This window comes from Staurois parvus, unplaced genomic scaffold (assembly GCF_062004578.1).
Source record: "Staurois parvus isolate SC_StPar_1 unplaced genomic scaffold, SC_StPar_1.0 ptg000139l, whole genome shotgun sequence".
NCBI lineage: Eukaryota > Metazoa > Chordata > Amphibia > Anura > Ranidae > Staurois > Staurois parvus.
Genome location: NW_028317935.1, coordinates 55,370 through 67,896, shown reverse-complemented (window position 1 = coordinate 67,896; position 12,527 = coordinate 55,370). Strand labels below are relative to the sequence as shown.

Here is a 12,527-nt window from a genome sequence, read left to right as displayed (position 1 = left end):
TACCAGAGCGCTGTGGAGCCCCACGGTAGTTCATTGAAGTTTCCTGTCAGAATATCTGCTTGCTCGTACATCCTGTCTGCAGGAGACCTGCATGGCACCAGCGATCTACTGATCGATGGTGCAATGCTTTCCAGGCTTCTGTAAACAAAAATGATAAATGCATTTTTTTACTTTTTTTTTTTTTTTTTTTTACCTGCAAAAAATGTGCATTTATTATTTTTGTCCAAAAGGTGAACTTATCCTTTAAACCTTTACAACCACTTTAAGAAGCTGGAAATTATTTATTATGATTTCAGACAATAGCATATAAAAGGAATCCTCCTTAGCTCAAAAAGGGGTAAAAGTGAAAGCAACGCTGAAAAATTGCATTTCAAGAGATGAAAATCCCTGTAGTGATGTTGATTAGGGACCCTTTTTAGTATTCGGCGAGTACTAGTACCATTACTTTCGGTCAAGTACCTGCCAACACGGAGTATCGATACTTTGCGGTGCGATTTGTGTCCATACAAAAATGTATGGACGCATATCACTCCGCAAAGAATCGCATGCGTTTTGATCGGGAAAGCGGTTCATCTTCCTGTCAAAATTGCATGCAGTTTCCCATCGCTCCTGTGCGAAACCCAGGCTTGTCAGGCTTGTTGTGACAGTCCTGACCAATCAGAAGCCATGTAGTTCATGCAAGGAGAGAAGAGAAAGCGGCAGGGATTTCAAATCCACTGACCTGTGAAGCGACTTTTTGTTGTGTGACAGCATGGGATTGGTGCAGGGAGGTTTCCCGCACCTCTCCTGTGTGAACGCATGCTATGACAAGCCTAGGTTCCCACAGGAGCGATGGGGAAACCACATGCGGTTTGGACAGGAATCGCACCACATTTCTGTTCAAATCGCACGCTATTCTTTGCAGTGCAATTTGCGTCCATACATTTTGTATGGATGTAAATTACACGGCAATGTATTGGTTTTGGATATCAGAGCATTTTCACGAGTAAGAGTACTCATGAAAATCTTCTGTATCGGCATTGGTGCATCCCTAATTTTGATTATGTGGGTGCAGGTCCCCCATCCCCTTTGAAACAACATATATGCTGTCTGCCTGTTTCTGCAAACAGAACTAGCAAGCTTGTTTTGTATAATTTTTGATATATATTTTTTGTATATATTTTTCTATTGTACTTTTTTCATCAGTTTAGTGGTAATTCACCTACTTTTATTCTTTATTTTGTATTGTTTATGATGTACAGGTATTATTTAAACCTTTGTCAGCGAGTGAACCAGGGTCCTAGCGCATGCTCAGAGAGTGCGAGTGTGTGCCAGGAGAGGAATGGGAGAGTTCAGGTTCTGGGGCAAGTTCACACACAGAAGGTCACAGTAAAGGGTAAGTTACATAGGACCATTTCTTCAGTCATTTTTAAAATGTATTTGTACATAGTAATGCTAAAATGTAACCCTTTTTACTTTTGTATGCAGTCCCATTTTAAATACTTGATAAAAGTATTTGGGTAAATGTGTTACTGATGGGGTCGTTCCTCTAGGGCATTTCATAGAGTAATTTGGAAATAGAAAAAGCACAATCTCCCATGATCCATTTAGAAAATTTCCTGCTTGGCTCCCACATGACTTGTGACATCAAAGTAGCATGAAATATTGCAAGGAATGGTTGCAGACCCATGGCTTGAAAGGTGACAGGGATGTGTGCAGACCCATGGCTTGAAAGGTGACAGGGATGTGTGCAGACCCATGGCTTGAAAGGTGACAGGGATGGGTGCAGACCCATGGCTTGAAAGGTGACAGGGATGGGTGCAGATCCATGGCTTGAAAGGTGACCGTAATAAGTGCAGACCCATGGCTTGAAAGGGGGCAGGGATGGGTGCGGACCCATGGCTTGAAAGACGGCAGGGATGGGTGCGGACCCATGGCTTGAAAGGCGACAGGGATGGGTGCGGACCCATGGCTTGAAAGGCGACAGGGATGGGTGCGGACCCATGGCTTGAAAGGCGACAGGGATGGGTGCGGACCCATGGCTTGAAAGGCGACAGGGATGGGTGCGGACCCATGGCTTGAAAGGCGACAGGGATGGGTGCGGACCCATGGCTTGAAAGGCGACAGGGATGGGTGCGGACCCATGGCTTGAAAGGCGACAGGGATGGGTGCGGACCCATGGCTTGAAAGGCGACAGGGATGGGTGCGGACCCATGGCTTGAAAGGCGACAGGGATGGGTGCGGACCCATGGCTTGAAAGGCGACAGGGATGGGTGCGGACCCATGGCTTGAAAGGCGACAGGGATGGGTGCAAACCCATGGCTTGAAAGGTGATGGGGAGCTTCTAATTTATAGGTTACTATAAATACTTTCAACAACGTTTGCTCTATAGCCAAGCTTTCACCTGCACAGGTGTCCCCATTAGAAGAATAACAATAACCTTCTGTGCTGGTGAAAGCTATAAACCTTTGGATTTCCAATCACTTTCTTTCTTGGTGAAAAAGGTCATGAGAACAAATAGTGTGAATCTTGGGGACACAGACAGTGATGGAGAGCTGACAAAATTTCTAATCTTTCTGCACTCTATCCAAAACAAAAAAAAAGGTTTGGCTTTGCATAAACTTGTATTACACAGGAGTTCTTTGGCAAGCCCTTTAAACGTAACCTCTGCCTTTTCTAGGTGATATAGTGTTAGTGACTTATTCCGGTGGAGATTCTTGTGGAAACGATAAACAATTTTCTACTACGATACAGCTAACGTGTGCGAATGTAACTGGAAAACCAAAGATGAAGCAGTAAGTGGGGGAAAAAAATGACTATCAACTCTACTTGCTGTATAATTACATGCCCTGATTCAGTTGCTACATACATTTAAACCAAAAATGTGTGTATGAATGTATATGTTTACAGTTGTGCTCAAAAGTTTGCATACCCTGGCAGAAATCGTGAAATTTTGGCAAACTGAATTGAAAATATAATTGGTCATTGCAAAAAACTGTCTTGTATTTAAGAGTAGTGATCACATGAAGCAATTTATTTAAGGGTAGTGATCAGATCATATGAAGCCATTTATTTAAGGGTAGTGATCAGATCATATGAAGCCATTTATTATCACATAGCTGTTTGGCTTCTTTTAAAATCATAAAAAGAAAAATCACCCAAATGGCCATGATCAAAAGTTTACATACCCTGGAGTGTTTGGCCTTGGTACAGACACACAAGGTGACGCACATAGGTTAAAATGGCAATTAAAGGTTAATTTCCCACATCTGTGCCTTTTTAACCACTTGCCTACTGGACACTTTTACCCCCTTCCTGCCCAGACCAATTTTCAGCTTTCTTTTTCACTGATGTGCGTTAATGAGGTTGCACTGATGGGCAGCACTGATAGGCTGCATTGATGAGGCTGCACCGATATGCGGCACTGATAGACAGCAGTGATGAGCACTAAAAGGCAGCACTGAAGGGCACTGACTGGTGGCACTAACAGGTACAGATAGGCAGCACTGATGGGCAGCACTGTTGGTCACTGATGGGCAGCACTGTTGGTCACTGATGGGCAGCACTGTTGGTCACTGATGGGCTGCACTGATAGGCACTTTTGGGGCTGCACTGATAATCAGTGCCCTAATTATCAATGCAGATGTCTCCTTTGACAGTTGCCAGTTATTGGCAGCACTTTCCTCATGCTGTCACAAAGTACTGCCAATAACCGGCTAGTGTATTTTCATGGTGATCAGCTGTGATTGGACACAGCTGATCACATGGTAAAAGGCTGCTGTGATTGGCCTTTTACCATGTCATCTTTCTCTCTCTTTCTCTTTCTTTCTCTCTTTCTCTTTCTTTCTCTCTCTTTCTCTTTCTTTCTCTCTCTCTTTCCTTCTCTCTCTTTCTCTTTCCTTCTCTCTCTTTCTCTTTCCTTCTCTCTCTTTCTCTTTCCTTCTCTCTCTTTCTCTATCCTTCTCTCTTTCTCTTTCCTTCTCTCTCTTTCTCTATCCTTCTCTCTCTTTCTCTTTCCTTCTCTCTCTTTCTTTCTCTTTTTCTCTTTCTCTTTCTTTCTCTTTCTCTCCATCTCTTTCTTTCTCTCCATCTCTTTCTTTCTCTCCATCACAAAATGTGAGTTGCTTCACCCCCTGAAGCCACTCTCATCAACAGTTCCTTATGATAATTATGGAAAGGCAATAGTGCTCTATATATTGATCCTACAGGTTGCATGCCCTTTCTCCTTCAGATGTCATGACACAGTGCACTCAGATACTCCTCTATGTATACTCTACACCCACATATATAGCCATAACATAAGCAGTATCATGTAGTAAAATGTCAATAACTGTAATAAACATTGATAAAAACATCACACTCTTGTGATTTTAGTTAATTTCTGTACTATGTAAAACAGTCTGAGCATGTGGTAAATGCAGACCCCCCCCCCCCCCCCCATACACCGGAAAAAGAAAAAAAAAACACTTCCTGTCCACATGCATGCAGTCCAATGATGGCTGCGTGACATTTCTTATGGAAGATATTTTGATGGTGACAACAGTAAACCATGCATATGTACTGTATGCTTAAAAGTCACGTTTAGTCTCCACCAAAAATCTGTGCGACAGGGTGGCAATGCACAAAGACAATTGGAAAACCAGGAAAGAGCGTTGTTACCCTATAAAAAGTGCATAAACAAGGACCTTCATAGCATGAGCACCAGATATTATTTTTTTAAAATCCAAACAACTTTTATTGTCAAGATAATAGAGAAAATGGAACAGTACTTACAGAATCCACAATGACATTACTGCAACAGCAGGATTACACATAAATAGAACAACGTGGATACGCAGATCCCGTAATAAACAGAATAACAGAAATGGTAATCAAACAAAACCGAGACCACAAGGATCCAAACGATATGATTTTAATTAAAGATTCAAATTGTAAATTGAAATTTACTTTTGAAATTAACACGTTAACAAATTATTTTATTAAAAATTGTGGTTATTTTTGTATTGATTTTTAGATACAACTCCGAGTCTTGTCAGTACATATTTACATGGGAGACAAGAGCAGCTTGTGCTGTTATTCCAAAAGAGGTTGTGATGGCACATGGAATAATATATGGGGACAATGGTGCAAGTGTTAACTTGTCAGGCATCTATATCAAGTAAGACTTTTATATTCTATTACTTTTTTTTTTTTTAAACCTCTGTTAAGTCCACAAACAAACATTGAAATACATTTTCAGCTTGTATTTTATATTTATTCAATTTGGTCACTTTTGGTCTCCGTAAATCTTTCAGGTAAAGCATTGTAATAGTGTCTGCATGGTTGTTGAATTTCATCTGTATGCTTTGCTGATGAGCAATAGTGATTAAATATCTAGTGACATTCACTGCTCAGTTTTATTTAATGTATTTGTGCACTAATCTAAAGCAGTCATTCAACAAAATTTGTAATGCTTTACTGCATTTTATAGTTCACCCATGGCCATTTATCCTTGGCCTGCTTTACTAAATAAGTACAATTTCTGACTATTGTCTAAGTGAATGTACCCCTGAGACTCTGGTTCTCACATTTCTGCCTTATTGCAGTTTGTAGGATTTATATTTGGTAACATTATTGCTTCCAACCCCCTACATCTTTTCTTTGGAATTAATAATTCATTTTATTAAGCGCAGACATTTTTACTTCCTGCAGATCATACAATGCCAGTGGGGATCAAAGAGTGACAGATCAGTATATGTATGAAATTCAGCTTTCTGGTAGAGAAAACTCTGCCTATCAGAAATGTAATGGAGCCAGCGTATGCCAAGTGAAGACAAATGGGCAGTTCACAAGACCAATCGGTTCTCCCAACCAAATCAAATATTATATTGATGGTAAGTTTTATTATCTTTGACTTAAATTTAAAAAAACAATACACGTTGTGGCTTCTTATTGATCCTGCTACTCTAAATATGATATGTAAAAAGTATGCATTTTAAAGGCAGCAAAATATGTTCACGTTAGAAGTTGCTTTATAATGTATTCAGTTTGCTGAACATTACAGCAATATACAGGGGTTGGCCAAAATTATGGAAACACCAGGTAAAAACAAAATCATTAGCTAATATGGTGTTAAGACTGTCTTTGGCATCCAAGACGGACCAAGTTTTCCTGTGATTTGACAAATATAAGTGGTAGCTAATGGAATCTGATACCACTCTTCATGCAAAAATCGTTCCAGTTCTTGCAGAGATGCCGGAGATGAAAAACCAGCCCAAACCTAGTTCTCCAAAATTTACCATAGTGGCTTTATGATATTGAGGTCCTGTGACTGTGGCGCCCAGGGAAGGTGCGAGACTTCGTCTTCATGCTCGTCATACCACAATTTGACAACACCAGCTGTTTAAGTCAGAGCATTATTGTCTTGGTAAAGGATTCTGTTCTCTGAAAACAATGTCTGCACTATGGGAAGCACATGGTCGGCCAAAATTTGTACATAGTCGCTGGCAATGACTCTATTTTTCAAGGTGATGATGGGACCTGCAGAATACCAAGATATTGGTTCCCAAACTATGATTGCGCTGCCACCATGCTTTACCATTGGCCTAAGACAGTCCTGATTGTAAGCTAGGGACAGTGTTCACCACACATAAACATAAACATGTCCAGTGGTTGGGAACAATGTGAAGCTTGATTCATTGGGCCATATTACAGTTTTCCATTAATCGATAGTCCACGATTTATGTGTGTTGCACCATTGGTCAAGAATGGTTTGACAATTGCAGCTCACCCTGTGAATGTTTTGCTTATGGAGTTCTCTATGCAGTTTTTGTGGGCACAGGCTTTGGAAGACTGAGATTGAGCTCTGCAGTCACTTTTGCAGCAGTTTTCTTATTCCGAGTCAAAATCCTGCGCAATGTCGCACCTGCAAGTTATGCAGTGTTTCCATATTTTTGTCCAACCACAGAGTTTGTTTTGCCATTTTTTTATTTCTAGCTGTCACTACCTAATGCTAATATTATTTATTTATATTTTAGTCAGGCTTGGTTATATATCGCCTTGGTGCATATGTTAATGTATTTTGTTTAGCTCTGCTTAGCACTAAGGTCCTAAACAAAGGCTTTTTTTTACATATGTGGGGACTTAGTACAGTTAGTACAGTTTGGCCAAATTGTACTAACAGTGGGAGGGTTGTAAAAGGGCTTTGACTTTAGGAGTGTGCTCTGTGCAGCGTACAAAAGTGCAATTTACAGAGTTCAGGAGTGCACTACGTACAGAGTGCAGGGTTTAGGTGTGCGCTACATACAAAGTGCATGATATAGGAGTGTGCTACATACAAACTTCACAGTTTAGGAATGCGCTACATACAAAGTACATGGTTTAGGAATGAGATACATACAAACTGCATGGTTTTGGACTGCGCTACGTACAAAGTGCATGGTTTTGGAGTGCGCTGCGTACAAAGTGCATGGTTTTGGAGTGCGCTGCGTACAAAGTGCATGGTTTTGGAGTGCGCTACGTGCAAAGTGCATGGTTTTGGAGTGCGCTACGTACAAAGTGCATGGTTTTGGAGTGCGCTACGTACAAAGTGCATGGTTTTGGAGTGCGCTACGTGCAAAGTGCATGGTTTTGGAGTGCGCTACGTGCAAAGTGCATGGTTTTGGAGTGCGCTACGTGCAAAGTGCATGGTTTTGGAGTGCGCTACGTGCAAAGTGCATGGTTTTGGAGTGCGCTACGTGCAAAGTGCATGGTTTTGGAGTGCGCTACGTGCAAAGTGCATGGTTTTGGAGTGCTCTACGTACAAAGTGCATGGTTTTGGAGTGCTCTACGTACAAAGTGCATGGTTTTGGAGTGCGCTACGTACAAAGTGCATGGTTTTGGAGTGCGCTACGTACAAAGTGCATGGTTTTGGAGTGCGCTACGTACAAAGTGCATGGTTTTGGAGTGCGCTACGTACAAAGTGCATGGTTTTGGAGTGCGCTACGTACAAAGTGCATGGTTTTGGAGTGCGCTACGTACAAAGTGCATGGTTTTGGAGTGCGCTACGTACAAAGTGCATGGTTTTGGAGTGCGCTACGTACAAAGTGCATGGTTTTGGAGTGAGCTACGTACAAAGTGCATGGTTTTGGAGTGCGCTACGTACAAAGTGCATGGTTCAGGAGTGCAGTTTGCAGCAAGCGTGGGGTTTGGGAGTGCTCTTTGCTTCAAGCACAAGGTCCGGGAGTGGGCATCATGCCGGGCGCGGAGTTCGGGAGTGGGCTTTGCGCCAGGCACAGAGTTTCGGAAGTGGGCCGGACCAACGATATGTCAAGAACTCGTAATATAGGTCTAACTGATCCTTCCTTTTTGAAAATGATAGAGCTCGTGCCTGTTGTCCTGCATTACTGTGTTTATGGGCTTCTGGATATGGTATGTTTATTATACAGAATGGGTCTCCTCTGTCTACATATACAGAATACTCTAGCTTTAGTATTGGTCTGCTGAACAGCAGTGCATATAAATGCTTGCTGCCTAAGCAGTTTGATGGAGAACACCTCTTTAGTGCTTCCTGGAAATAGTATCAAAGATATCACTGGAAGAGGGTATCATTTTACCCCAGCAAAAGAAAGAGAAGGTTCAGCCTGAAAAGCCTACTTTTCCTGGAACTTGATTGATTTCTTTTTCTTTCTCCTAGACCTCTAAGACCAAATGTAAGTCTGGGACTCTGTTCCCTTGCAAATCTTGGATACCCAAACCTGCAAGCAACACCTCCTCACAATGAGAGGGTGCCCCCACTTCCTAAAGTTGGAGGGATGCCTGTTAGCCTTTGCAACCACCTTGGCCTTCCAACGTGCAAATCGATTGCATCTGTGAGAGTGTGTGGCGTCCAGGGGCTGCAAGCTAGAATTTCAAACTCTACCTCCACCCTTGTATATGCAGTCTCATCTATCAATGTCCCTTCAACAATTACCAGACCTCCAGGATGCCCTGGCACAACTCCTCCCAAGCAGTAATTGTTCCCATTCCAAAAAAAGAGATTTTAGGGTTTCTACCTAAACCTGTTCACTGTTCCTAAAGTCCATTTTGGACTTGAGAGCACTCGGTGTTTTCAATCAGTCATGCCTTCTGACACTGTGCCCTTTTAATGAACTCCAAGAAAAGGATTTCATACTAAGTCCAAACTCTTATTTTTCTCGCCTCACAGGAGTTTAAAATTAACTGAGGAGTTTTTACTTTTTAACTTCTTTTCATACTGTAATCTGGATTTTAATTATTTAATTTGTTACATAATTGATGTGAGATACATACACTCACCGGCCACTTTATTAGATACTCCTTGCTAGTACTGGCTTTGACCCCATTTTGCCTTTAGAACTGCCTTAATTCTTCGTTGCGTAGATTCAGCAAGGTGTTGGAAACCTTCCTCAGCGATTTTGGTCCATTTTGACATGATAGCATCATGCAGTTGCTGCAGATTTGTCGGTTTCACATCCATGAACCGTTGATACAAAACAGGATGTATCCATGATTTCATGATGTTTATGCCAAATTCTCACTGTCGCAGCTGAAATCGAGACTCATCAGATCAGGCAACATTTCTCCAATCTTCTATTGTCCAATTTTGGTGAGCCTGTGCGAATTGGAGCCTCCGTTTTCTGTTCTTAGCTGACAGGAGTGGCACCCGGTATGGTCTTCTTGTGCGCTGCTACAGTTGACTCAAAATTACATAAATTATATGTAACAAAGTACATGTGAAGTTGCTGCTGCTCCTTATCTGTTAGGCTGTTTAGATTCCTGTTACGTCTATATGTACTTCACAAGATACTGTATTGGGAGAATTATTATACTTTTGTTGTTTTCTATGTAGCACTGTGTCTATGGTCACAATTCAGTAGCAGTTTCTCAGTTTGTTTGCGATGCACCACATTTCACTATACGGTATATTCTTTTGCTGCTGTAGCCCATTTTCTTCAGGGTTCGACATGCTGTGCATTCAGAGAAGGTATTCTGCATACCTTGGTTGTAACGAGTGCTTATTTGAGTTACTTTTGCTTTTCAGTCGTCTCAAAGCAGTCTGCCCATTCTTCGCTGGCCTCTGACATCAACATGGCATTTTCGTCCACACAGCTGCCACTCACTGAATATTTTCTCTTTTTTGGACCATTCTCTGTAAACCCTTGAGATGGTTGTGAGTGAAAATCCCAGTAGGTCATCAGTTTTTAAAATACTCAGACCAGCCTGTCTGGCACCAGCAACCATGCCACTTTCTTCCCCATTCTAATGCTCAGGGTGAATTTCAGCAAGTCATCTTCACCATGTCTAGATGCCTAAATGCATTGAGTTGCTGCCATGTGATTGGCTGATTAACAATTTGTGTTACCAAGCAATTGCACAGGTATACCTAATAAAGTGGCTGTGAGTGTATATCTGCATGCCTAACCCCACCAGAGTTAGCCAAAGCTGTACTTCTACTATGGATCACAGGAGTGCAGTTAGTTCTGCATGCCTGTGACCCATTTTCAGCCATCAGCTGGCTAAGCCCTCTGTCTGCCGACGACACAGAGCTGGTCCAGGCTCTGAAAAGATCCTGACCATATGGTCAAGATCCACCCAGAATCCTGCACCAGCACCTGGCTCAGCCTCTCGGCAAGCTTCCGAGACCCTGAGCCGGCTGCTCCTGCCCCCTCCACAGCCCAGCGCTGGAGGAGCGGAGAGCCGGAGACCGTCATTCACCGGCTCTTTGCTCATATCAGCGGTGTTTGATCGCTCAGTTCTCCCTGCAGAGCTAGCAGGGATCAGATGTAGCATCCACCTCGGTGAGTATAATTTTTTTTTTTTTAATTTGCAAAGCCCATAATTCTCTTTTATTAAAGGTCTCAATTAAATCTTTACATAAAAATTCTGTGGCAGTCGTGTATTTACTTTGTACCTTTATTACCAATTTAGAAGACACAAAAAAAATCTCAGTATTCTTCTTCTCTAAGTGAATTTCCTAAAAATACCTGATATTTCTGTATCTGTTTTTCAAACCTTATCCCTTTTTGTCTTTATTTTCTCCTTATTTCTCATCTTTTTAAGCAATTCACTAATTTTACTAATAGTTTACACTCTCATCCTTTTTCTCTGTCTTATTTTTACGTTCTACTTCCCTCTTATATATTCCTTTTTGTTTTTCTGTGGGCTAAAACCTCAGAAAAAAAATGAACATCCAACATGTTTCACTGCTTGTATGTTTATAGCTTATTCAGGGGTAACGTGGTGTTTAATTTATGTGCAAAAGTGTCAGTGCTCAGGTGCAGTTTTACAGAAATATTGCTTTAAAATTATACCTGAGCACTGTTTCACTTGATTCTTACCATTTGAAAGATAAGATTTCCTAAGTGCAGATTCTCTACAATATAAAAAAAAGGTAGTGGTAGCTCCCATATTTGGTCCCACAAAGATTTGCTAGAGAAAGTGGCATCTTCAGAACTCAGTTTTTTTTTTAAAGGATATAAAACCTTATTTAGTACATACAAATGTGTAAACTAATGTTTATATGTAATATATGTATTGTGTGTGTGTGTGTGTGTGTGTGTGTGTGTGTGTGTATATGTGTATATATATATATATATATGTATGTGTGTGTGTGTGTGTGTGTGTGTGTGTGTGTGTGTGTGTGTGTGTGTGTGTATATATATATTTTTTATTATTATTATTATTTTTTTTTTTTTTTTTTTGTAGATTCTGATCAGTGCCATTAATTGCATTTTCTTGTTTTTCCACAGATGATAGTTTAGAAGCTGTTTTTTCTTCCAACTCAAAATGTGGTAAAGATCCCCAAAAAAATGCCACATCCACTATATTTTTCTACTGTAGCCAAACTGAGGGGGAAGGGAGACCTGAATTCCTGCACGAAACAGCAGATTGTCAGTATTTGTTCTCCTGGTATACAACTGCCATCTGTCCACTGGTGTAAGCTCAAGTTTTACTTATCATATATGTTGACACGGAGAATGCTTCCAAAATGAATAGTTTATTATTTGTTCTGTTGTGGAAAGACACGTGTACAAAAAAACTGAATTTTTCAGGTTTTCAATTTCAAAAGGTTGGGTACCATTAAACTTTTTGGTTTGGTTGTAGTATATCTTAAGTAGCTGGATCAGAAAAGCATTAATTTGACATACTTAAAACCTGAAATTAAAATTCCTTATTTTATTGAGGACCATCTGTGGGGTGATTTGAAGAGGGCTGTGCACAGGAGATGCCCTGGCAATCTGAGAGATTTGGAGTGTTTTTGCAAGGAAGAGCTGGCAAATAGTGCCAAGTCAAGATGTATCATGCTGATAGACTCATACCCAAAAGGACTGCTGGAATAAAATCAAAAGGTGTTTCAACAAACTATTAGTTTAAGGATGTGCACACTTATGCAACCATATTATTTTAATTTTATTTTTACTTCTCTCCACCTGAAAGATTTCAGTTTGTTGTTCAACTGAGTTGTACAGTTTATAGGTTAATTTAAAGGTGGAAAAAGTTCTGAAATGATTTATCTTTGTCTCAGTTTTTTTTTATATCACAGAAACCTAACATTTTAACAGGGGTGTACA

The 12,527-nt window shown here is 40.9% G+C and overlaps 1 protein-coding gene across 1 annotated transcript in view; it reads left to right on the top strand.

Annotated features, from left to right (window-relative positions):
* Positions 1-12,527, top strand: part of IGF2R (insulin like growth factor 2 receptor) — a 217,169-nt gene that overhangs the window by 188,700 nt on the left and 15,942 nt on the right. Inside the window, exons 41-45 of the mRNA XM_089673497.1 lie at positions 1,242-1,375; positions 2,660-2,774; positions 4,994-5,137; positions 5,671-5,852; positions 11,706-11,892. Coding sequence (XP_089529623.1) covers positions 1,242-1,375; positions 2,660-2,774; positions 4,994-5,137; positions 5,671-5,852; positions 11,706-11,892 — 762 coding nt within the window. The remainder of the gene's footprint in view (positions 1-1,241; positions 1,376-2,659; positions 2,775-4,993; positions 5,138-5,670; positions 5,853-11,705; positions 11,893-12,527) is intronic.